This window comes from Cuculus canorus, chromosome 11 (genome assembly GCF_017976375.1).
Source record: "Cuculus canorus isolate bCucCan1 chromosome 11, bCucCan1.pri, whole genome shotgun sequence".
Lineage (NCBI taxonomy): Eukaryota > Metazoa > Chordata > Aves > Cuculiformes > Cuculidae > Cuculus > Cuculus canorus.
Genome location: NC_071411.1, coordinates 9417921 through 9444061, shown reverse-complemented (window position 1 = coordinate 9444061; position 26141 = coordinate 9417921). Strand labels below are relative to the sequence as shown.

At 41.5% G+C, this 26141-nt stretch overlaps 1 protein-coding gene across 3 annotated transcripts in view; it reads right to left on the bottom strand.

Annotated features, from left to right (window-relative positions):
* The window catches only part of FGD5 (FYVE, RhoGEF and PH domain containing 5), a 95854-nt gene that overhangs the window by 17014 nt on the left and 52699 nt on the right, over positions 1-26141 (bottom strand). The window contains exons 6-12 of one of the 3 annotated variants that reach the window (XM_054076280.1): positions 21711-21859; positions 19596-19752; positions 17669-17756; positions 14675-14725; positions 13641-13699; positions 7574-7645; positions 6021-6089 (exon numbers count right to left, since the gene is read on the bottom strand). In XM_054076280.1, the coding sequence (XP_053932255.1) occupies positions 6021-6089; positions 7574-7645; positions 13641-13699; positions 14675-14725; positions 17669-17756; positions 19596-19752; positions 21711-21859 (645 nt within the window). The remainder of the gene's footprint in view (positions 1-6020; positions 6090-7573; positions 7646-13640; positions 13700-14674; positions 14726-17668; positions 17757-19595; positions 19753-21710; positions 21860-26141) is intronic. The other 2 variants (XM_054076281.1, XM_054076282.1) reach the window with 2 other exon arrangements.

The window sequence follows — 26141 nt, the reverse complement described above, 5'->3', positions numbered from 1 at the left end:
CCAAAACTTTTACTTCAAATTTTACTACTTTTAAAATTGAATTGAGTTTACTGAGTAGGATTAGCCAATATTTTTGTAGAAAATATTGAAAAATTCCATTCTATCATTTTAATAAAAATACTCCCATGCTCTCCTGCATTGGTTATTCTAGTGTGTATTTCTCTGTGTCCTTCTAGTAAGTTTTAACTCATGCAGAGTTTAAGTTCTTTGACTATAACACTTCTCAAATGAGGATATAAAAGCCTACTGTCAAGCCAGAATAGGAACCTCATGTTCTCTTCTCTGTAGTCTAAAGTGGTGTATTTATTCTTTTGCAACTATACAATAGAATTTCCTTAGAACAAGGTGACAAATGGCTTGTCACAGAGTTTTTCTGTGATTTACTTATTGCTCCATAAATTACCCTCCATGCTAACATTAATCCAATCAGCATAGTGACACCTGCACAGTACTGACCACATGATGATTCCCAGTTTAACCAGGGCTATGCATAACCAGAAAATTCATCACGACTTACTGCACACTGAGTAGATGGGAGGCTAAGGTAGAAAAAAACTGAGCAAATGTAAATCTTTCAGTGAAAAGCAGTTGGCAGCTATTTATTAGTAGCAACTAGAACTCTAGCAGCCAGGTGGATAAAAGGTCAAAAGGCAGGCAGACTTTATTGCTAACATTAAGAGAATACTCTGTGAAATAAGAGGAAATCCCATATCTAGTGAAATCCCATATTTGCCTGCTGGTTCTGCTATCTTCTGAATGTACAAAGAATTATATGAGAAAACAGAACTTCCCCTGCCACTCATCAGCACCAGTACTCAAGGCTTATTCCAAACAACAAGAAAAGGTAACTATTTAGGTGCTAAGCCCAAGGAAGTGAACTCCTAAGAGAGATTTTCAGGATTCTGAAAATTCTGAGATTTTAAAAGTTATATGTTTCTTTAAAAAGCAGCTCATTCTTTTATTACTGTTGATTAAGGATGACACCCTGGTGCATACTGATGTCACGACAGCTCTGGTTAGTATCCCAAGATTTTATTAAACATTAGTGACTACTTTGCTTTATAATTGTCCATTGGAGTTTCTTTCCTCCTTCTGTTTTTCACAGCAGTTAGTGATGGGCTGTGATTCTGAGGTCCCAGCTCAGCTTGACCTCAATGAATTTACGACAAATCTTTCAAAGCTTTTTAAACAAGACACACAAATGAATGAAGAAAGAAAGGGTTTGCACTCGCTGCTGTCTCTTTCACCAAATCTACACTGGAGATCTGAGTGGTGGCTGTATAAATGGTATGGACAGAACTAGCAGTACCAGTGGTTTCCTGCACTCTCTTGCATCACACTGCATGCTGTTCCCTGCAGCAGTGAGGACTGGGCGATGATAAAAGTTGATCTTGCAGCCCCTCAGGAATCTGTGGTAGAAGAGATGGACTGCCACAACTGCCAGGGGAGTTCCCAGAAGTCCCCGAGCTTCAGACCCACTTCCTGTTTGCCAGAAAATTTTTGAATAATTGGGATCCTGACACTGTTCAGATAATGACATAGGAGCAAATGTTCCTGTTCTGCACTGCTACACACACAGAGTCCCCAAAACCAACAGTTGATAACACGGGGAAGGAAGGATGTGTCTGCTTATTAATTTTCATTTTTTCTGTCACTACTTTTCCTCCCTCCCCCCTTCTTTTTATAAACCCCTCTTTTGTGATGGGAACCCAGTAACATTTGAGGTCAGTGCAAATTTTCTAACCTACAGTGTCCAAATTTATTGATCAAAACAAGTTTATCTATGCCCTGCTGAACTGCTGGCATCCATACCTAATGTACTCTCTGTCTAACAGCTCCTATCACGTGTTTGGGTTTTCTGAATGTTTTAAAGGGTAGTTCATTATGAACCCCGTGTTGTTCTATTCAAATCTGCGTTAAACATCCCCTGAGTGTCAGCAGAGCAGCTTGAATGTGTGCCGGGGCTGCATTTTCCAAGCTGTGACTCCAATACACCAGCCCTGCCAGCTACAGCATTAAACAGTCTCCCATTTGACAGCAGCTTCCCGCACCCCACTTGCAATACAAGCAGCCTTTGTAGAGAAATTCTTGGAAAAGCGAGATAAGAGACAGTGTCTGAGTTGCAAAGTCCTGTGGTTGGGGGCGGTCAGTGGGCCTGCCAGTGTCAGCAGCCCATACCGTACTGCAAAGAGGCCCCAACATCCTTGTAAACAGAGACTGGACTCAGGAAACAGGCGCACAGCAAAACTCACCAAACATCCTGCCAGGAAACACCAGATTCAACAATGCCATCAGCCTGCACAACACAGCCAGCTCAAGTAACCTTGTGATACACACAACACTCCCCTACCAAAACACAGGCACATCAAAAGCCCCTAAGTGTGTGTCCTACACACGCATGCCTATATGGGCTGTGCACAGTCATAGAACGCTCCTCGTGAGCATATATTCAGAACACAAGCACACACACCACCAAAGCACACACTGAATGCACAGGCCAAGTAGGAGTCTGGAACGCACTCAATTTTCATACCATATTCTAACTACAACCTTAGTTTGGTGGCCTCACCTCCCAGGATGTGTAGGGGTTAAATTCTCAGGGTTATTCTCCACTGAAATTCCCTCCAGGTCCTGGGCTTCACTCAGCTTCAGCTACTAAGAACTTCCAAAAATGCTGTTCATGTAAAAATCTGGTTTGGGTCACTAAGGTAAATACTCTTTTTTCATCCAAAGCTAAACCAAATGTCATACGTGTCAGGTTCTGGTGAGCTTTTTGAGTGGCAGCTGACATGTGAAGCCAGTTCTGAAAGGGGTTTTTTTGCTTAGTACATCAGGACAAATTTTTATCCTACCTGAGTTTTGCCAGTGGCTTCAAAAGATTATGTGTTGTCCTCAGAAGATAAGGGCTTTAAATAAATGTGGTTTATGAGAGACAGTGCTTAGGAGATGACAGTAAACTCGGGGGTTTGTGGGTTGTGGTTGGTTCTTTTTTCCACACATTGTCCCCAGGCATCAGAATCAAGACAGCACATGGGCTGGGCTATAGATGCACTGGCAGAGGGAAGGATATGGTCATGCAGGCTTTGGCTGTTACAAAAAAGGCTTGGCAGTGATGGTTGGCAGGGCCTTAAGACTGATGCGGTAAAGATTGTATATGCCAAGATGAAAATACATTGCCATAGCTATATAGTAGTTGTCTCTGTATCCAAAGGCTAAATAATCCATTAAGCAATGCATGAATGGTGGTGGTACAACAGACAATCCACAGCATTAGCAGTGAAAAGCAGATAATGCAACACCATTACGGTGTCAATGCAGCACTTGCCATATTCCACAGTGCCTCAGTTTCCTGCAATTTCAGCATACATGTCATTGCTCTGCAACCTGAGGAGCTTTCAGGGTAGAGAATCATAGAATAGTTTGGGTTGGAAGGGACCTTAAAGCCCATCCAGTTCCAACTCCCCTGTCACGGGCAGGGACACCTCTCACTGAATCAGGTTGTTCAAAGCCTCTTCCCACCTGGCCTTGAACACCTCCAGGGGTGGGGCAGACATGACTTCCCTGGGCAACCTGTGCCAGTGCCTCACCACCCTCACAGCAAAAAACTTCTTCCTAATATCCAATCTAAATCTCTCCTCTTTCAGTTTAAAGCTGTTCCCCCTCTTCCAGTCCCTGCACTCCCTGCCAAAGAGCTCCTCCCCAGCTTTCCCTGAACGCTAAGGCAGATATTTGCCAATAAGTTTCAAACTCTTACCAAGATCCAATCAACCCTGCCCTGCCCCAACAGGAGACAATACAGAAAGCCTGAAGTGGTGGAACTTGAGTGTGCTAGAGCTGGAAAGCAGACAGTTTTACTTGTCTCTAGGTTCTTGAAAGTGACCCCTATGGCTTAGTCTAGCTCCACCACGTACTTTGCATGACAGCACATTTGGTCACAGTTTGCCTTTCTGACTGAAGGGAAGAAAAAAACTGTGGTTTCTGAATACTGAATCAATTAACAACAGGACATTGGCTACTCTAAAGTCTCCAGCTGCCAAGAGACACTTCTCTCTTTGGAGTTAAAATCTGTGTTTGAGCAGCTGAACTCTCCCCAAGAATCAAAACTAGAAAGTGCTAGAAACTCGTTTCTGTGCTTTCTTTGTTCCAGTAATACTTTCAGCCTCTTATGACCTTCAAGCTGATACAACCATTTTGGATGACTTGAAATTTATCTGTTTATCCCAAGTTTACACTTACTTTTCCCTCAATGTTTATTACCAGACTGATTTCTGATATTACATTTTAATTATCTGTTTAGTCATAATAGCTACATTTGTAACACTTCAGTATTTGCCATAGTAGTGGATTGTGAGGGCAGTTACCAACACACTGGAAGAAGAAATGGTAACAACTTCTTGGAATTTGTTCCCAGCGTTACCATAGCTCCAAAATGTTTTTATAATACTAGCAAAGGCCAGTGTTTCAAAACAGAGATCAGTAAGGAAGAAAGTTATCATCTCTTATGAAGTGGTCATCAAAGCCTTCAGAGTTACTACTGCTGAGAACACTCTTTCTTAAGACCGGCTCCTGGAGATTCTGGAATGGCCATTTTCCTGTGGATCCAACCAAGTCATGATTTTGACATTTATTGCTGCTGTTACAGTCTATTGACGCTGACTCAGTGCAACAGCACTGCAGCAATCTCATATTTTAAGATTTGGGTGAAATCCATCATTTTCAGTACAAGAAAGCCTGAATTTTCACAGAAACCAATGAAACCATGGGTCAAGTGCAATGCCAGCACTGTGTCCCATCCCGTCCGATCTTTGACTAGGACTGCAAAACATGATCAAGGCATGCACAAACAGAAAATATTCATATGAGGGAGAAATAAGAAAAATGGCACAATGTAGGACTTCTGTAATAAGGCATCTTTCCACCTCACAGTGGTCCCAGATTGAAAAGCTGTCAGCACCTACAGAGGCCACAGTGGATACGTGGTCCAGGCATATAAACCATTTATTTTAAAATAAATTCTGCCAACATTACTTTAATGTTAACAACAGCAGTAACACTCAGCTCTTTATGGCTCTTTTCTGGGAAGGAGCTTGAAAGAATTTTTCGAACATTAACAGGTAAGCAAGTAAACTCCTAATACACAGGCAAGTACTGATATTCCCCTTTTTACTGATAAATGCTTAGAAATGCCTGTGGTTACGCAATATGCTACCTGAAAAGTTGAGAAAAGAGCTTAGGAGCCTGGAGTCTCAGATAGTCCCTAACTGCTCAGTGTAGTGGGTAATGCAAAATAGAAAGCATGAGTGGAACAGAATATCTCCAGAACAGTGGCTTTTAATCTATTTTGATTTGCAAATACTTGCAATTTTTGCAGTAGGGTTATGGACCCTTGTGAAATGTATTCCAGCCAACTGAAGAAAGGCTCATTTTTCTTAACTGTCTTAGAATTTTGCAAACGGTCCTTGAAAACTGTTGCTCTCATCAATGGAAAGTTGGAGTGGCGTGCTCAGAGGGACTATACCGAGGCAATGCACACAGTTATCAGGTAATTTATAGATGTGGACAGCAGGAACTAAGACCCAGTCCTCGAGCTTCAGGATACAAATGTCTCCCAAAGAAAGCTTTCATAAACTTTAGCAGTAGGGTGTTCTCGGTGGCTTCTAATCAGATCTTGTAAGACCTTAGGGTTTGACTTCATGTGTGAAGCTTAATAGCTGAAAGCATTCAGTAGCTCCCATCCTCCTGATCACCCTAGAAACTTGCACTCCTTTGCAGAACCATGGCCTAATCAAGGCTGTACGTAGCTGTGGCACAGATGGAGGGCTGCACAGCCCATATTCCTGTATGCAGGGCCAATGGGATGTGTGAAAAGGCTACAGCCCTGTTAGCAACCAAAACTGACTCACCACATCACTGCTGATGGTTGAATGATTTGCAGCCTGCAAGTTTCTGCCAAGGTTCAGGACTGCAGAAGTGCAGGAGAAGGTATGAGACAGATGGTAAAAATATAAAAGAAATCTTACCAGGAACAAATGCCGAGGGTGCCTGTTTTTGCCAGAGACTTTCATCAGCGTTCCCTCTTTAACAAAGACCTGAAGAAGAAAAGAGCAGATTGTAATCCTAAGACTTCTCATACCTTATTGAGAACAGAGAATATTCCTTCTGTGGAAAGAGCTACTCTAACTGCTTTCATCAGCACAGGAAGAGATCAATACCTCAACACTTGCTTCTAGTCTCATTCCATATGATCTGACTTAATCTTTGCCTGGGTTAGCCCAGCTGCTCTTCATGGCTTGCATTTGTATCAGTACTAAATGGGCTGGAAAGCCACTTGTCCTCAGCCCACTGCTTCTGCACCATGGACTGTGCAGTGAGTGTAATGTGTAAAAGCTAATGTGTAATGGGCTTCAGAAAAGAACTCTTGTCCTTAAAAATCCTCTAAAACAGACAGACCAAAAAGAAAAGGTGAACCCTTGGGTTTCAGCACACTACATCCACGTAACTATGCCCGCATACATAATCTTACATGTTTGCAAACACAATATTATGTAGATAGGACAATGCATGTAAGCAGCTAAACCTCCACACTAGAACTGGATTGCAGTAACATTTGAAAAGGTCTAGAATAATTGATCTACATCAGTGGATTGACAGTCATCTGCTCTTTACAGATGGAGAACAGAATCTGGTGTAGTTTTCCACTCCGGACTAATTTATAGTTGAAGAGACCAATTCTGCAGATTCTGCATACTGGAATTCTGCAGAACTGCAGAATTTGTTAAAGTATTACCCTGGAAGGCAAGTGAGAATACTCGTTTTAGGGAAAATATAAAGGCTGACTGCAGTATTTGGTTGATGAGAATTGTTATGCTACAAGTATGCATGCCTTGAAAATTGCTTCATGAGTTTTGCTAAAGATATTGTTGTACTGAAGGAAAATTTAGAGTTGCAGAACACAAGAAAGAAACCTTTTGAAGTGTAGACACAGGTTGAAACTGAGGAAGCTGGACAGGTTTGAAAACCAGGAGAAGAAACTTGCATTTGATGCGGAAGGCATGACAGAGCTATGCATTCACCTGCATTTCTGTTCTTTTGTTGCTTAAAAATTATGTCTTGCATTAAAAGCACCACTAGGCAATGGTGAGAATAAAAATTTGAAAACAAATAATTTCCCCTGTTTTAAGGCTCTTACCCAGCCAAATAAAACTCTGAGTCTTTCCGGGCTGCAAGTGATTTCTGCTAGTGTTGCAGCCTTTCAACAGGAGTATATAGGGAGGAAAACAGCAGCTCCGGCAAAACACAGCACACATGGGGTGGCTGAGGACAGCTGGAGTGAAAAGTCAGATGGTTGCTCTGTGTAAAAGCAGGGACAATACACGTCTTTCCCAGCCTAAGTCTCTCTCTTTTTGCAGTGCCAGAGTGATGGCTTTTTACACAAACCAGTGTTCCAGCTCTTATCATTGCAGCTCAGTAAACAACACCTGTAGACGTCTGAAATCTGGCCATCCACACAATCAGAGATATAGCTGGCCGGAAACAATGCCCTTATCAGCATAGGTCTGCCTGCGGCACTCACCCTTCCTGGCTGGAGGAGGCCACTCTGCCCTCTCACACTGTGCTCAATGTGTACCAGCTTCTGCAAGTTTTCCTGAGGGAGAGAAACAATGTTTAGAGACTGCATGCTGACCATTCTTGAGACAAGCAGGCAAACCTTCCCTCACCCCTCCTCACCATTTTATTTCTCTAAAGGTACTATTACAGAATTAGGTTTGACAGAGAACTGAGCTCAAGAATCTTACACCCACAAAGTATTCTTCCATCCTTGCAGGTTTTAGAAAATCTCATTACCTGCATTCACATCTGCTGTGGCCTAACAGACCTATTACCTCTGTTACCTTGTTTTGCCTTCAAAAGGGCCTTCTAAGGCCTTATGGTATTTATACATTGGCCTCTTTGCTGACTTTCTTGCTCTGGGAACTAATAAACTGTAAGCAGAGGCAGAGCTCAGTATCTGCTCCAAAAGCCTGTGCATTAGTAGCACGACATGGATAATCCAAAGCATGCTTTGATACTCTAAGACTGTTGGTAGGATTATCTGGAGGTTTATATTCTGTGATAGTGGATTAATGGGTTTGCAATAGCGGATTTAGAAAGTTAACCAGTAAGCAGGCAATGAAGCTGCATCTCTTCTGATGCTTTGCAAAAATCAGGAAGTTCATTATCAAACTCTGTTCCTATTAACTGCCTACCTGCCTTAAAGCTCAGTCAGCCAGTGGGCACTAGAACATGGTGTGAACTTAGCTATGAAGATGGGAAATAACATAAATCTAGCTATGTCTGTGCTCTCATAATAAAAGATGGCATTGGATGAATACACCAAGAAGGAAGAAGAGATGTCTGTACCTTTGCATTATTGCTAGAGTCTTTTCAAATATCTTTCCACTTAGCAGGTGAGGCTGCTAAAACCAAGGCTTGTGCATAGCATTCAGCTGTGGTTTTATCTGTTTGGAACAGTAGAATGGGCTGCACAGCAACAATGAGTCATCACTGGACATCTGAAAATTAGGAGTCCCTTGTCTAAGGTAGCTGTATCCCGAATCCTCAGTTATGCACTCTGATAAACTAAAGACTAAGGACCATATTTGACAGACCTTCATGACCCGGCAGCCTTTGACTACAGTTTTCTGCAACGACAGACGATGGTCTGTTTTCCTATGCTCCATTAACTGGCATTAACATACCCCTGGGCTTAGTTAGACTTGATTAGATTGTACAATGTACCTGCCTGATACAAATCACTGCTGTCTACGGAATCAGCTAATTAAGAAAGCTATCACAGATACCAGAAGGAGCATATCCATGTCAACATGATGGTCTGTCAAGGCTAATTTACCTTGCATTTCAGCTAACACAATTAATGTACCTATCTCAGCTTGCTTTTTGAGATAAGCCTGAAATATCTCCATATGTTACTGCCCTGGTGAAATATTATACTTGTTTAGCATGACATTAAGTTTAGTTCTTAATCAGTAATCACATATTAAACATATGGAAACACCTACAAGCCTTGACCAGTACAGGCCTGCATTGTGATCAGGCAGTGTAACTGGCAGTTGACACATTTTCAAGGGTTTCAGCCCTCAAGTATCTCTTTTGCAATGCAGGAAGTAACAAATGGAAATGTTCAGGTCACTTCTAAAATACTAAATGCCAACAAAATGGAAACAGAATGTATAAACTAATAGAACAGGAAATACCAGGGATCATGGAACAGCTGACATTTGCAAAAGACATTTGCAAAGGACTTTCCCATCACTAAAGGGTATTTTAGGCCCAGCAAAACTTGTCAAATTGACAGCTTCCACAATAGAAAACCCTTCTTCACCCACGGAAAAGGCAATGCCCTCCTGTGAACGCACCCATGACCAATGCTAGCACTGCTCAATGGGGTTTCTGCAAGAGTGAGAGAAGTTGCTGCAGCGCAGACACACTTTAGCTTTCCTTAGGACTGCTGGCAGAGGTGCCTGTTGTAATGCTGATGTTTGCAATATGGACACATGTTCACCAGGAAATGGACAGAGATGTACCAAACTCATTTCCTGCAGGAAGTCAAACAGCCATCACATGTGATGGAAAGTGATTTATCTGGGAACGTGGGCGGCTGAAGGAGGTATAGTTTCCCTACAGTTTCCCCTAAAACCCCCTGTTTATATAGGTTTCTACATTCTCCTTAAAACTATCATCATTCTCCTTTCAAATATCCTTCACAAGCTATGATTAAAAAATGAAAACCAGGCTCCACCCAACTAGTACTGCAGATGTGAGTGCCCGAAATCCTCCTCTGGACATTTTAGCAGTGAACTGCAGCTTCCATCATATTATCATTATGTCTATGCAGGAAGAAGACCTCCCCAAGGAATTCACCAGCTGTTAATACCAACAATGATTAATAGCTCTTAGCATCTCAGGGCCTCTAACAAACTGTAGAAGCTCAGAAAGCCATACAAACCCTGCTTGATTCAAGTAGTGAATGTCTCCTAGAGTTACAGACAGACTTAATGCTATGCAGTGATGGCCTTATGCCTCTGTTTGCACATCTATAAATTGTGGATAATATTTTCATACTTGATGAAAATGCTATGGAGATAGTTAACATCGTAATGTGTCTGCAAACCTTGGGTTAATAGTTCCCTGGGAAAAACTGCTAGAGTGTTATCATCATAAAACAAAAAAAGCTAATAATGAATCACTGCTATGCTGCAGAAAATGTAGATCACAACATGCTTCTGCCAGATTTTTGGAGTGTAGTTTGATGAGTTGATAAGTGGCAGTGGAAATCTTCCTCCTTCCAGGTATATGCCACATCTAAATTATTGCTTCGATCTTCAAATACATACATGACAAGTTATTAACACTCTGACGTGAGTGGCATTGCTCAGTTTGTTCTGTAATTAGTGTAACTTCTTAAATTCTTTGCTTTTCTTAAAATATGAGAGAAAGAAAAGAACTGCTGGTTGTGGGTTTTGTGGAGGGGATATTAATTCAGGAGGATGACCTCTGATTTAGCAGAATATTGAACTTTAATTTTCATGAGCCTGCACCTTCGAAGAACCCACAGCATTCACACAGATGGGAAAGAAGGAAATTTTGTTTCATCTCTTCTAGACTACAGTTTAGGAAATCAGCAGATGTGCTCCGGCGATAGAATAAAAAGTGAAGTGTAAAACTCTATGTGGAACTTGCGATGAAATTGTTCACAACAGACATTATTAATAGCATTTTTTATGCAGTCTGTGACATCTGTAAAACTCATCATCAAAAATTTGATGCTCTTCAAATTAAAGCATGGCTTAGTGGAGATAAAATCATTGCATGATGATGCAACACAGCAAGTTTGATTTTGGCCACTTATGTAGACTTCTAACTTCAGAGAAATATTCATACAAATCTCCCATAAATCTGAGTGAAATCTAAGGAAGCACAGGTGCCAGAAAACGATGCTTGGCCTTGATCTGTTAGGTACAGGTATTCCTAAGGCTCTAAGATTTCTGTGGAAGCTTTTCCCAAGATCTCTGTTTTATGAAGAAAGATTTATTATTTTGGTACAAAGAACACTTTAATAATGGAAAAGTATAATTATAAATGCTTTGCCTGAGGAGAAAGAAAATCAGAATCAAACCTATTGAAAACTTTGCTCAGTTAGTCCGTAGTTCAAGTCATTCCGTAGAGGGGCCAGATAACATTTCCTTTTATGATAAAACTCTAGGCCTTTTATACTCCAGCCTCTTTGCAATCTACATCTGTTCTTTTGTCTTGGTAAAGGAATAGCATTTATGTAGTAATTAACTACTGGTTATTGCTGTCAATGCTGAATATCACTCACAATTAGTCTGTAGGAACATTGTTCCTATTCAGGAAATGGTAAGTAGTTTTAACTACAACTTGTCCCTTTCTGATACAAATTTAGAAGGCTTAGGTGTTGTCTGTTGCTGGCCATGAGGAGATCATTACTGATCCTGATGCTCTGAAACAGCCCATGAACACACGGGCTCCATTTATGACCTTGGCACGCATATCAGAGACATGGCTTTTAAACCTCAGCAGCAGAGATTTCCAGATGCAAGCAAAAGCTGACATTCTTGGCTCTTGGATTCATTTGTTGCAAGCAGATGCTTCCACTTCTCTGAACAAAGCATGAAAGCTTTAGTTTTAAAAGATGAAGGGCACCTTGGGTTTTGAGACTCTTTTATCCCTACCTCCCAAGCTGTTGCAAAAAACATCCTTCATCTAGTTGACCTACTGTGTTTTTACATGTCACACAGTCTGTATGCTCTGCTTCACCCAGTGCTCCCTTTCCCCTGCAGCCAGAGGGCAAAGGCATTAAAGGGAACACGCTGAGTCAGCAGTTCTAGTGCGTAGCTGTAGTGGCCTCCAGCACGTGTCTTTCCCTAACAATTCCAGTGCATTCACTCTTTCAACCATAAAAACCTATTTGAAAACAAGCTCTTACTAAGAAGGGCTGACATTTTATTTCTTCCCTTCATCTGCATTGATGCCCAGGTGTTTCTTCTCTTTGTCTCTTGAATTATGTGTTTTGGTGCCCAAGCGATTATCAACAACCCTCTCTCTGCTCAGCAAATGAAATAATAAAGAACTGAATTGAATGCCATCTGTAATTAACCATAGGGAAGGATGTTTGCAATGCCAAAAAGGTCTTAAATTTAGCAAAGGCACAGCAAAATCCCAATGCAGGATGTTAAATTTAGCAATGTTCAAATAAGAAATAAAACATGAAAGCTTCCCAAAAGATATAATATGTTGCAACTCACTTGAAACCCCCGTGGCACAATGCAAGGATAAAATACTTAAGATGAGACACCTTTTGAGAAAGACATACTCCTGTGTTTCATCCAACACTACTGAATGAAATGCAGGATTCCTGGGATGAGGTGCTTAGCTGTCTAACAGGCATGCTGTTGAAAACAAACCACAAACAGTCAACATCTTCCTTAGCAACTGCACATACTCCTTGGTAATGGAAATGCCTTTAAAATGTCTTTTCTAAAAAATTTTGCGCTGTAATATGGTTATTTTTGAGGCCTAACAAGCCTAGAGTTTCATCATAAAAAGAAATGTAACCAGCCCATTCTACAGAATGACTCTAAAACTGCAGACTAACTGAGGAACATTTCATTAGGCTGCGAAGCCTGTAGGTGTAATACTTCTAACTTTTTGAAATGAATGCTAGGTCTGTGCAGCTAAAGCAAACATGGACCTCAGGAGAGAATTTAGCTGCAGGCGTGGGAGGCTAGTATTACAAAAAGTATGACACTGCCCTTAGTTATCACTCACAGGTCCACCAAGTTGAATTCCTCCAGAACTTGCTGGATCCCATGTCTGACAGTCTCTCCGCTGCTTCCTATGCCTCCCAACACTTTCTTACTAACAGAAAACTCCTATCATCTTAGACAGAACTTGGACCTAGATCCATGGAAACAAATGACCATAAGACCAGCTACATGCAGGCTACCTTTGCTAGTGAATTAGTACTCTTAATATCATGTAAGCAATATTAATAAATCACACTGGCCTTACAGAAAATGTTCAGTACTTTAGAAAAAGAAATAACTTATTTAGATACCCAAATCGGAATTTAGATGTGAGCTCTAATATATGAAAGTCTTGGCCAGTCTATTTGGTTGTGTGACCATTTTCAAAGACTATAAACCATGATCTATTCTTCTGAAGTAAAATGGGATTCCAGAATTGTGGAAAAATTATGTAAATGAGCTCAGAATATAACTTTCACAGTACATTTGTGATGTCTTACACATTTCATAGCTAAAACCATCCCAAGCTGGAAGTAGAACCATGAAAATTCCTGTCTTTCACTTTGTGGCCCCACATACCATTTCAGCACTGCAAGGGGGAAAAAACCTTTGTGTTGCTTGCTACGGTGACCTAAGTCTTGTACAGCTGCACTAAGGGGCACAGGCCTACTCCACGTCTGCAATATGGTAAACCAGAGCTGTATAAACCCTTTAGTCTCACCCTAGAGGAAGCTTCAGAATTTAGAGATACACATTCACTTCAGCAGATGGGCAGAAAGAGACTGGGAGACCGTCTGTCATGGTAAGACTCACCGCTTGGAGCATGCTGTCGTTGGCTCGGTCTGTGATTTCAGAAACAATGAATAAGGCAGCTGAGGGATGAAGCAAAACAAACACCATAAATCACATAAAAAAATAGGAAAATAACCCAAATCCATTCTGTTTGCAAGGGCATCTTTTTAAAAAAAGCAAGCAACATCCCAAGCAGCAGCTCCTTTAACTTCGACACCTTCAGAATGCAACTGCCCAGTGTATTTAAGACGCAACACGGTGCTGTCAGTTCCCCTTCCCTTCATCATTCTCTTGTATAAAACTGTGCATCATATTTCTAGTGACCAAGAGAGTTCATGAGGTCCCTTTCCAGCATCTAGCATGGCACAAAATCTTTTTGTGATGTTTTATAGTTGCAGATTTTTGACAATTGGAGCTTGTGGTAGGGAGAGATTAATGTAACCCAGCTTTAGCAATCCAAACACATGGCAGTCTAAGGTGATCTGTTTCCCTTTGCAGCAAGGCAGAGGACAGGTCATCCATCCTTTTCTGACACAAGTGTGTATGAAGAGGTTACTTGAATTCTTGATTGTGCAGAATTGATCTTTATGCAGTGTCTTTCAAGTTCCCTTAGGCTTAAGGAATCCAGAATACAGATACATGAGTCAAACCTGGGTTTCTCCAAAGCTCACATAGCACAGCAGGTGTACCACAGATAAAGGTACACAAAGGAGCAGGTGGAGCCATCCCAATTGACTTAATGACCAGGCCAAATATAAATGGAGCCAAAGACTGGGGCAGAACTGCGCCACTCTTGTATAGATGGTAATTTCTTCTTCTGTAAGTTCACTGTGTCAAAACCATAGGAAGCCCACATATTTAAATGAAAAAAGATAGGGTCCTTGCCCCAAATAATTTGTCAAAATTAGTAATCAGATCACATAGATCTTATGTCCAACATATTAAGATCAACTCTTGAAAATAATGCTCTTCCAAATACCAACAGTACAGATCCGGTACCTCTTTAGAAGCACAGTTAGCAAAGCAGAATTTTTGTTCTGCCCATTTAATTTTACCTTGTGTAGCTTCATACTCTGTAGAATCAGGGCAAAGATTATTCAAGTAATCTGTAGAAAATAATCAAACACAGACATCCACTAGTCAGAATACAAAGCTACATAATTTGTAGTGTTATTAGCTAAAACATAACTTCCTAATCATAAAATGGTTTGGGTTGAAAGGGGCCTTAAAGATCATCCAGTTTCAACTCCCCTGCCATGAGCAGGGACACCTCCCACCAGATCAGGTTGCTCAAAGCCTCATCCAGCCTGGCCTTGAACACCTCCAGGGATGGGGCATACACAGTAATGCCTCACATAACTTTATTCCCAAATAATTAAGTGTATGTAGCCTCTTTCCAAAGCAAAATTCAACTTTGACTGTATTATGCTTGAGAACCAATGCAAGAGGATTGATACAGATTTGGACTCATCACATAACTTGGCAGGTAGAAGCGAATAAACAGAGAATGACAAAAATATTTCCTTGTTTCTCAGCCAAGAGAATTGCTGAGTAGCACCACTTCACAAATAATTGTTCTTCTAATGAATTCTATTTTCCCATCTGAATGAATGGTGTTGGCAGTAATGACTGGTTTTCTCTATTTATAGTAGAAGATCTATATGAATTCTATAGACACAGGAAGGAGATGCTGGTTCTGTTCATGCAGAGTTCAATGATTATTACTGAACTCAATCATATTCTGAATACAGGTTCTGTAAAATACACACAATATGACTTACATTTACAGAAATTATGTTTGCATTGTATATAAACCTTTAACCTGTCAGCTTACTTTGGACAATTTTCCTTGGATCACCTGTCTGTTCTTTGTCTGAGTCTTCATGACTGCAGTATCTGAGCACCACCATTTTAAAAGCCTAGTCCTGAAATACTTCATTCTCATCTTTCCGGTGAATACAGATTCCTAAAGTCTGCATCCAAGAGCTAGGCCTCTGTGCTGACAATGGTGCTATGCATGGATATCCATTTCCTTGAACATCTTATCTTATATACATTTCTCTTTCTAGTGCTGTGCCCTCCCTGGCATCCCCAAATCTACCCAGGTTTTGCATACATTTAGGAAAGCACCTGCCTATACTCAGGCAGGCAGAGGTTGTAGGGTGTTATCAGGCAAGATTTAAGTGTTCCCTTTCACAGCTGCAGGCTCTCTCCTTGGCTATGGACATTTAACTAGTAGGCAACTGTTGGAGTTGGCTGTAGTGCAGTAATTGGCAACCAATATCCTCATAAAATACCTTTCCTTATCTGCTAGAAACAGCCAGTTATGAACACACAAGTACACCTGCATATTTTAATTTAGCGGTTTTTTATGTAGTACAAACTCATCCTATCATAGCAGGCAAAGTGGGGCTTGGTTTCTTAAGGAGAAGAACTGAAGCAGTAAACCTATTTTCTGTAATATCTTGATCCAGTAAACCTTATTTCACTACGCACAAAAGCCTCCATTTTCCCAGTTAGTGCCGATACCTGGGACAAGGAGGAGCTCACGTTGCTTCAAGCATAGACGGCATCTGATCACCGGCGCTGCACTGAAGCCCTTCTAGCTCTCTCACAAAATACCATGCTTCATATTTGCAATTTACCTTGCAGATCACAGAAGCAGGCAGAGAAAATGGAGTATAGTAGGGGCATTTCTATAGGGACATGCCAAGTCCTTTATCTTAGATGCAATATCTGTGTGCATGCACTAAAAACACTGTAAGGCTCAGGTAAGGCTACTAAGTATTGCAACTCAGACCTCTGGAAAGTTGCCCTTAATGCAGACACACCCAGAGAGGGAAGCAAGTCAGAGAGAAAAAAAGTCCTGCTATTGGCATCCGGCGTTCATTTGTATTGCTCGTACTAGGAAAGCAAAACCAGCTGTGAATAATGAGTTGCATCCTTGATCAAAGTGTCTGGAGCAGGATGAAACTGCTGCTAATCTGTGCTGTGAATAAAAATCTCATATGGTCACTTTGTTCTGCTGCATTTATAGGAGTCCCTTCTATTACGCTCTGCCCTCCATCATCTGTTGAGCATGGGCAGGGTTTATGGCTTCCTTTTTACTGTCCCACACAGAACTCATCCACCCACACATATATGCCCTCTCAAAGCATTTCTCCATCTTCATGTCTATGGTTCCCTGCTCTTTTGTGTTCTGATCTGACTAAATAACTTGACAACACTGAGATTCATCATTACGTTTCACCAGTTCCTTCCCTAACCACTTCACTAGTTACAAACCTGAAATTCACAGTTATTTCTGGGGACCACATCCAGAAAGCTACCACCCCTCAAATCTGACTTGCCAGATTTGCTGTGGCTTGCAGAGTATAAGCCACCAGAGGGAACACAACCTCCCTTGGAGAGGCTCCAGGTGGGAGCGATATATATGGTCCTGGATGTAAAGGGAAGGCATTATTATAAGTGCAAAATTGCTAAATGTACTGTTAATGTAAATTTGGATCCCTGCCTCTTACAATGCAGAGAAATAGGACTGGGATTTTGACTTAAACTTATTCACTAGCCTTAGTGGTGCTGTACATGGGGCTCAGGGTGCAGTACTAGGTACAACTGCTTTGTTGATGGAGTAGGAGGCAGTGCTTGCCACTGTCATACAGGATGCAGCGCAGAGTCCCCTTCGTGGGGACTGCTGTCCCCTACTGTCTCTGATAATGGCCCTTGACATAGATAAAATCAAATGAGTTTGCTGGCAATAAGGCTGAACTGTGCCTCTCTTAATTCACGGAAGGAAAAAGCCAAGAAGGAATGGCTAAAAGCACCTGACTTTACACTTTTTTTGTGACCTTTCAGTGTGGTTGTGCTGAAAAAGTGCCTGCTCCTTCCAAAGCTCCCTGATATTTCCTGAATCCTGTACCGAGCATATTGATGTTCGCAGGAAATCCCACACTGCTTCGGCGCTATTCTAGCTTTCTTGGTATCAATGTGTGGCACAGAACATCATGGGAGGGTTTCCACTGAGTACATTTGAGAGTGATTTTACTGACCTGTGAGCAGCACACGATACTGGAAAACACGCTGCACCACTTTCAAAAGCTGGTGTTTCACACTCTGAGGGCTGCCACCAGAGTTCTGCTGTCCTCGATGGAAGGGAAACACAAAGATCACGGATGTGTGAGCTCAGCAGCAAACTGTCATCTCCACCTCATGTGTACTATGAAAGTTTGCTACCAGTTGCATGCACAAATTCCATTCAACCATTCCAAATTTACCCAGCTCGCTAGCGGGTATTGTCTTTCTGACTATAAAGAAGTACTGTAAACAGTTTATTTCCTATGGAATCATTCACAAATACTTTGGACTCAGAGGAAAAAGGGAGGAAAGTGAATACCATTTACACAGTAAAGGTTGGATAGAGATTTTAGACTGGCATACAAAAACAGAGGTATCAGTTCTCAGTGAAGCTTGTCACTGTTGTTCCTTTTTTGGACTGAAAATTTCTTCTGCCTGTGACTTTTTAGTACCTTATTTCAAGACATGGACCTGAGCAATTGTGTAGCCAGCAGGAGTAGGGAAGGGATTGTGCCCCTGTACTCGGTGCTGGTGAGGCCACAACTTGAATCCTGTATTCAGTTTTGGGCCTTTGTGCGCCTTCTGAGAAAACCCTTGTGTGCCTTCTGAGAAAGAAGGGCTAATTCTCATGGTTGATAGTTAAGACAGAATCATATTGGCATGTGGCTGGGAGGGATGCTGGGAATACAGGCTCTCAATAGAATGCCTGCATTTGGCAAGTTCATGTTGAAAGCAGCATAAGCCATCAGAGTTCCCTTCAGCTGCTAACAGGAAATAATTGTGGTGACTACAAGGTATCTGTTTTTAAATGCTGACTTCCAAATGTCTTGAAATTTATTGTTATCCTTAATATTTTACACATGCGGCAGAGAAAAGCACACTCCATACCCCATAGAGCTGGCATTCTTTAAGGACCGATCACTAATTTATTCTTACAGCTCCTCTGCCACCCAAGTAAACATTGTTATTTCCCTTATCAGATAAAGATAATAAGAAACGGAGGTTCTAGACCCACAATAAAGCAGCATAGCTTTTAACCATTTTAGCTCAATGCAGTCAGTGTAGCCCAGCTGAACTTTCCCATCCACATATGGGTTTATGCTTTTGAAATTATGTGAAGTGGTCACATTGCCAGTACTTTAAAACGTAACCAGGAATCATGGAATTTCTGCCACATGTATCTTGATGGTGTTTTTCAGTTATACAGCAAGCGTGACTGAGTTAACACAACTGAAAAATATGTGTTTCTTGCTACAGGATCAGAGGTTACAGGCCTAGAGGTTACAGACCATTTGAGGAGTCTGAGTGAAAGAAACCCAGTATCTATCTGGCCAGTGGAGTTTGTGTCTTCCTGTGCAGTTCAATGCTGCCTGACACAACATCCTCTGTAAACAGAGGAAGGGGCTAGCAGGCATTTAAAAATGCAGAGAAATGCAATTGCAAAGATGTTGTGGATTGATCACTGCCAGCAGCTAAGCACCTGTACAGGCTAAGTCTAACATCACCTCTGTCAGACCCAGTACAAAAGAAAGGATGGAAAATACAGAGAAAGGAGATATGAACTGACAGTAATAGCAATTAACTCTAACCTCAAAGAGCTTAATAAGTTAATATGAGACTGAGAAGCTCCCCTGTGTGCATGTATTTCAGAATAATATACTAACAGATCTGTGGATCCACAAACACACATTTTGTACACTCACATAAAGTGTGTGCGCAACAGACACAGACACAGACACACATCGTGCACCTGCGAATATCTCACTTCAGTTTTAGCAGCAGGACTTGTGAAAAGAACTGCTCTCCCATGCGACACTGGTGGAGTTGCAGAAAAAATATCTTTGAGTGAGCCCTGTGGCACAACCATGGATTAGTGCATGCAAAGAAATATGGGAGCCTTACCTCAAACTCCTGAATTATGGTAGCCATTTGGGAATATTTAAGGCAAGTTTCATCTAGCAAAGCCAAATTCCTATCAAACTGCATAATATATGCTGTGTGGTGATTCAGCCTTGATCTTCTGGAGATAAAAATGTCAGCAACTTTCTGGTGTTCCTCCCTAAGGTCACAGAAAAAAAAGAAGCAGCAAATAAATAAATAAATATGAAGAAGAGTTGTACTTTCTCATTGTATCAGATGCACAGTGGCTAAGGACATTGTGCAGCTAAAGCCTAGGTTAAATGGCAGGAAAGAGGGAGCGCTTCACTGACATTCTGGACATACAAAACAGGCTGCTGGAGAATGGGCACCATGAAGGGCTGATCCTTTGGCTGTGCCTTTGTCTTGCTTGACAGCACTGTGTGTCAGTAGTGGGTAGGATGTCTCCTTTCTGGATACAGTTTCCACTTCTCCAAACAGACCTTGCAGCTGCTGCAGTACTTTGAGCACTGGTTGTAAGCATAACACATCTTTAGTTGTAATGTCATATACTCAGTTCTCTTCACTGCCCCCTTCTCAGCACTGCCCCATCTTCATTTGTCTCAGCATGCAGTAGCAAAGTATTGAAATATTTGCGAAGTGTGTTAAAAGAGAGAACAGGCAAAATCTGAGATCACAAAAGAGTGACCATAGTTAAGAGAGGAACACGAGTTCCCAGGGATGTCAGAGCAACAGAGTGTCTGGGGCAATGCAAGCACAGGGAAGGATTTACTGGAAGGTTCAAGGGCGATGGTGACTTGGGAATCTGTATGAGAGCAGCTCTGTGCCTTCTGCCATTCTGTTGTGTTGGCAGCATTTGCAGTAATGCCCTCCTTTTTCCCCAGTGCCACAGGGTAGTTCTGGACAGAATCTTAGGGCATTTCCATCTATGTCTCTTTTGTCTTAGGAAACAGGCAGCATGCACAAGAGCAGTGCTTTGACTTCTTTAGGTCACAAGTCATTTTAGATCCCAGCTGGAAACACCGCTACACTTTGTGCTATGAGTGTATAAATAATAAATCACTTATGAAATTTTTTAGCCTTTCTGCCATCTCTAACAGTCCCTTGGTGGACACAGACCACATACAGTTCCCTTTAGCCTTTTGTTTTCTTGTGTGCTTTGACTTGGAAGTGCAGAGCTGACAAGAAGAGCCGTGTTCTGAATTTGGGATCATTACTGAAAAGTTTTCCTGATGGAACTGACTTCCTCAGTTGCTCGGTGGCAGTGCCAGGATAGGTTCGCCTGCTGTCAGTGACTGCTGCCTTCTGAGTCCAGCAGGGTGGAGGAGTTGGGGCTGCATGGTCCATCATAAGCTGTCAGAATCAGATTAGTTCAGTTTAGACAAGGGGTTGCACTGACATCTGTAGCTTCGGTACCTTGGATCTGGAGGGGTAATTTCTCTTCAACATTCTTATTCCAGTGTTTTGATAGACTAGGGCCTGGCCTAAGTCAGAAGTCTCCTTAACTGAATGGATTTCGGAGCTTTGTCCATCCTAGGCATGGTAGCATTCTGTCATGGAAAGACTTCGCCCAGTGAGGATGTTTGGCTTAGGTGGAGTCCCTCAGTGGGCTGACAGTGTCTGTTTGCCTTGGAAACCTTGCCTGTGCAGAGCCCTGCCTTGGTGCTGGGAGCAAGGGGGTCTCTTATCTGAGAGCTTTGCACTTGTTATGCAGATTTCTGTAAGCAGACAACCTCCTTTATGATCAGTCCTGATGTCTGCTGTTCCTGCCTCCCATGGCATGAGTCTGTGACCTTCAGGCCATCAGTGTGAAGCTGCTTGGCAATGACTACGAGCTGGCATCAGGCGGCAATGCATACGAGCCAGGCTGTCCTCACACTGACTGACTGAGCCATTTCAGAGTCAGGGGCTGTGCACTGCACAAATGTTTCAATATTTGGTTTCATAGTCTGACAGCCTCTACATTTGCTTCCTTCCTGCCTGTATGCAAAATCTGTCAAAGTAGTTCAGGTGCTACCGCTTTCATCTCTGCTGGAATCCCAGCCTCCAAGCTAGTAAGGTCAAGGGAACACTGACAAGTTCACTCACCTGCTGTGGAGGATATGTTAAGGCCATCAAACCATGCCATTCTGTACTTACCATTTAAGGACTCTTTCTTCCAGTTCTCCCAGGATGTCTTGGTGTAATTCATAAATTTCAAGGAGCTCACTTAAGCCCTGCTTGAGTTTAACTTCTTGTTCATTTTCATCTTCTTCTCCAAGCACTTTCAAGATACCTTCATAGAAATCCTGCGAACAACAATACGGAAACTAGGCAAACAGACTTAAAGTCTCTTTTCTGAAATTACAGTTTCTTCACTCCTAAACTGTGCTTTCTAGGTATTGTGAAATACGCCATCAATAGTGACAAAGTGTGCTCAGTAGCAAGGAAATCATAGTATGTATTTTCTTCCATCCACTAGTTCATACACATTTTCATCTGAATTCCACAATGCTGTTAACCCAAAACTGAACATTTCACCTGACCAAGCCATCTAACCCTTATGCTTATAGTGAGTTTGGTATCTTCTTTTCCTACCTTGCCTTTTTTTACCTGTTTTTCTGGGTGTAGTTGGTCTCATTGTTATTGTGTTTCTTAACCAGAAACATAATTTTAAAAAACTAAGGATAAGATTCTCTCATCATTTCATTGAATAACACCTTGATATGAAAAACATCAATGGCTACATGTCTTGTGCTAAAATTTGCAACACTTGTCTCCAAATCTGAACTTAAAGAAGAGGAGAAAGCTGTAAATTTAAGCTATGGAACAAATAATTTTCCTTGTGAAACCTGAGACATTTTTTCCTCATCTTAGGAATGGCTGTGATCCTGGAGTGGTTTGTAAATTATGTGAGCACAGCAGTAATTTCCTCTATCTTAAAATGTATCCAGCTCTGGTATGTAATAGGGCACCCGTTGAAGAATGCATGGCAAAATGTTTCCCCAGCTTTGACTTCGAAGTGTGGAACAAATCCTCCACCTGAAAATACAGTGGATCCCCTGGCATTACAAAATCACCTCAACAGCAGAGAGCAAATATTTTGCATGTAAAATGTTTCTTAAACTCTCCTTCATCCAGATCTCTGGATGCTGAAATGTTTTCAGGTCAAAGCTTCGCTGCTGAGTGGCCTGAGGTAGGTTCCTAACTCCAAGATTCTGGCTGCCTTTGCCAGGAGGTAGGGCCCTCTAACTACATGGTTTATCTTTACAGCAGTATCTGGTGTTCCAAAGCAGCAGCCTTCATTCAATAACATTAAAAGGATGTGATTTCAGCATCTGCTTCTTCAGATTTGCTGAGAGTACAAGCAGTTGAAAAGCATTATTACAATGTCCAGTTTTTGCCTGAAGTTGGTCCTGCAGAACTGTTACGGGTTTAATTCTCCCCTGTATTCCCTGTAAGGCGATGACTCTGTGTGTTCCTTCATCAGGGTCAGGCTGGGCTCTTACTGTTGAATTTCCTATCTCTGCTATTCAGGTCTTCATGGGCAAAATATATCTGAATCACAGTTTTACTATGAAAATAAGTAAACAATTAGAAATCTATGTGCATCCCAGCTCATGATGAGAGCAGAAACAGGGCATTCATATACAACCCCTTAGAAATTAATTCTGTCAGTGCCTTTTCCAATCTTTTTCTGTATCCTAATAAGCCATGAAGTGCATTGAGTTTTTATTGCACAAGATGAGGAAAAAAGGGGTGAGAGTGAAAACTACAGAAAATATCAGCTCACATGAACTATGAGGTTTGAAAGCTCCCGATGAATTCTTCTGGTTCAGGAGCTGTGAACTAGGAGATCGCAAAGCTTCCTTCCTTATAAAATATTATCTGCTGTTATCTGACCTTCCTTTTTTTGTGTGCATGTGAAGGTGAGCTAGGAGACTGTAGCATTCTCTCTTACTGCTGGGCAGCTTACACATGCTCATTTTTTTTCCAGTAAGTACCTCAAATCAGGTATTATTTTTAAATTTAGTATTAAAAATACTTGCACAAAGACTTAGTAGCTGAATATACTTAGATTCACTGACTTTGAAGCCAGGAGAGACCATATTGATATAAGATATGCTATGCTATGTTATGTAATGCTATGCTATGCTATGCTGTGAAGTCTTGTCAGTAGTCCAAACTAGAAGACTCACTAGAATAGATCATTACTAGAAGACCAACCAACTTTGATTTAAGACAGCATCTACCACATGTTATGGGTACGATAACACTGCATCCTGAGAAAAAAAACCAGTCCAAAAAGGGGCTTTTGGTGATCTCATGAAGGGTCAGGTAGCTCATAACCACATACAAAGTCCAAGCATCTAGTCAGAGCAGACCTGGTATTACAGCCCTGGTTGCATCCTGTCAGACTAAAGCCATCCCACTAGGAATTGTTCTTCCGCAACTTCTCACTGAGCTCTGCTTCAGCCCAACATCTAGTGTGGAGGAAAGTTTTAGTGTCCAACCAGTCTAGCCAAATCCATGCTGTGAATGTATTTTTTCACACAATACTCTGTAAACAGTGAGTTATTATTAAAACCAACTTTTTTGTTTTGAGATATATTAAAAACATTCTCTGTCTGCCCATAGAAGCCAATTCATCAGGAAAAAAAATGCAGCTGTTTTAACAATCGCTGAGAAGGTGATTCTGCTGGATGAGTTAACAGAAATGGCAGATACATTTTTTCCACTCAGAGACCATTTCCTGGCCTCCTACCCCACTGCATGTGATGTGGCCAAATGTGCTGTGAAAGGAAGCAGGGGCTTGGTAAAAAGAAACCTCTAAGGTCACACAGCTCATTGAAAGATGCCAAGCTGTTTCTATCCGGCCCTGAACCAGGATGGGATAGGTTGAGTATCTTCCTCTCTCAGGATCTAGTGATCACGAAACCTATTGCCAAAAAGTCAAATTCTGTTCCCTGAGCTGTCAGAGACAATCTTATGAACTTCCCTGGGCTGTACTGGGATTTACCATGGCATTTCTTATTACTCTGGCTTCTGTCTAGTTAAGTTTTATAAGTACATGGAGTAATTAAGGAGTCTGAAAGAACTCATTTCCATGAAACTTGCTAATGTCCAGATATGAGCAACTCAACAGAGTATGTTTCACTGGGGATCCATATTTAACATTAGGGAGTCTGCTTCATTTTGATTAAATCAAGGTAGCGGTGTTGATTTTAGCACACTGGGGATCTGGTTGGTGTGACTGCAGTCCTGCTGAAAGGGTCTATAAGGAGCAGGAGAGCCTATGGGTAAAGAACTTCAAAATTCCTCTCTCCTCACCAGCAGGAACTGACTCCAGGCAAGAGCAGTCTTCGGTCTCCTCAGATTCATCCCTGGCTTTTCTGTTGTAACACTGTCAGCTGCAATGCTGGCTCACTATGAACGGGAATGACTGGAATATCTGAGAGATACCGGCAAAAAGGAAAGGTGCACAAACACTATGTTTTTAGCAATATGCCAGATGAAACATTTGTTTTCTGAAAAGCCACTAGAACTAGGTAAAAAAAATAGATCATGATGACAATTTTCTTTTTAACTAACTACAACCTGGATAAAACAAGATCATAAAAATTTCTGAAAGAATAGTATTGTGTTTCCTAATTATCTGGGTCTGATTTCCACAATGTGTCCTGCCCCAGTACCACAAAAAATTGCAGTGCTGTGCTATTCCAGCTCCTGGTGTGTTAGTGAGCCTATCTAACTACATGTTCAGCCAGCGTACGCTCCAAAGGCTTTCCAGCCTAAGATGGTCCATTTTCTGGATGCTTTTTCTAACTCAAAAGAACCTGCATCCTTTCAAAGTCCTCGGTCATTGTAATTAATCGAGAATGGGTTACATTGGAAAAGAATCCAAATGAATCCCAGTTCTGGGAAAGAATCCAAAGGGTTCTTTCAGCTTATTGTGCCAGGGGAAGTGCATAGCTGTAGTAAGTTCACTACTGATGTGCTTAAGTAACCTATTGTGTTATAGAAATGTCATCTTTCCCAAATTAACATCGAACAGCTCTGTATCTGTCCACTTTCCACCATAGTTGAGCAACAAGATTAACACTCCTTTCCCACAGCATCTCAGTGGATTTAATTAGTCATTAATTGCCTGCCCCTTTGATTATAATGAATTCTCAGACAAATTATTTAATTCCAGTTGCCTGGATAGCCAACTTCCTAATGATTAATAAAAAACCTGCAGCATAACAGTAATCACTATAAACATCCATTAAAAAAAAATAATTATGTCACTATTGAAAATGCTGAGTGCCTGGGAAGCCATTAATCAGATGCAAAGCACTTCTGCAGTCTCACTAACTCTAATCAATCACGACATCTGAAAGTTTCCAAGTCTGTCACCCAAGCCCCATGCCGTAACACAGAAGGTACCAAAGACTGACACCATGTGATTCCCTGATGGGTCAAAACTTTCTTAGAACAGAAGTGTGAACAGAAGCCATTCAGTTCAAGGCTATGGCATGGCAGCCACAGAGCTGTCTCATCCAGGGGCGGATAAGCCTGCGGATCTCACTCCTGTCTTATGCTTACACC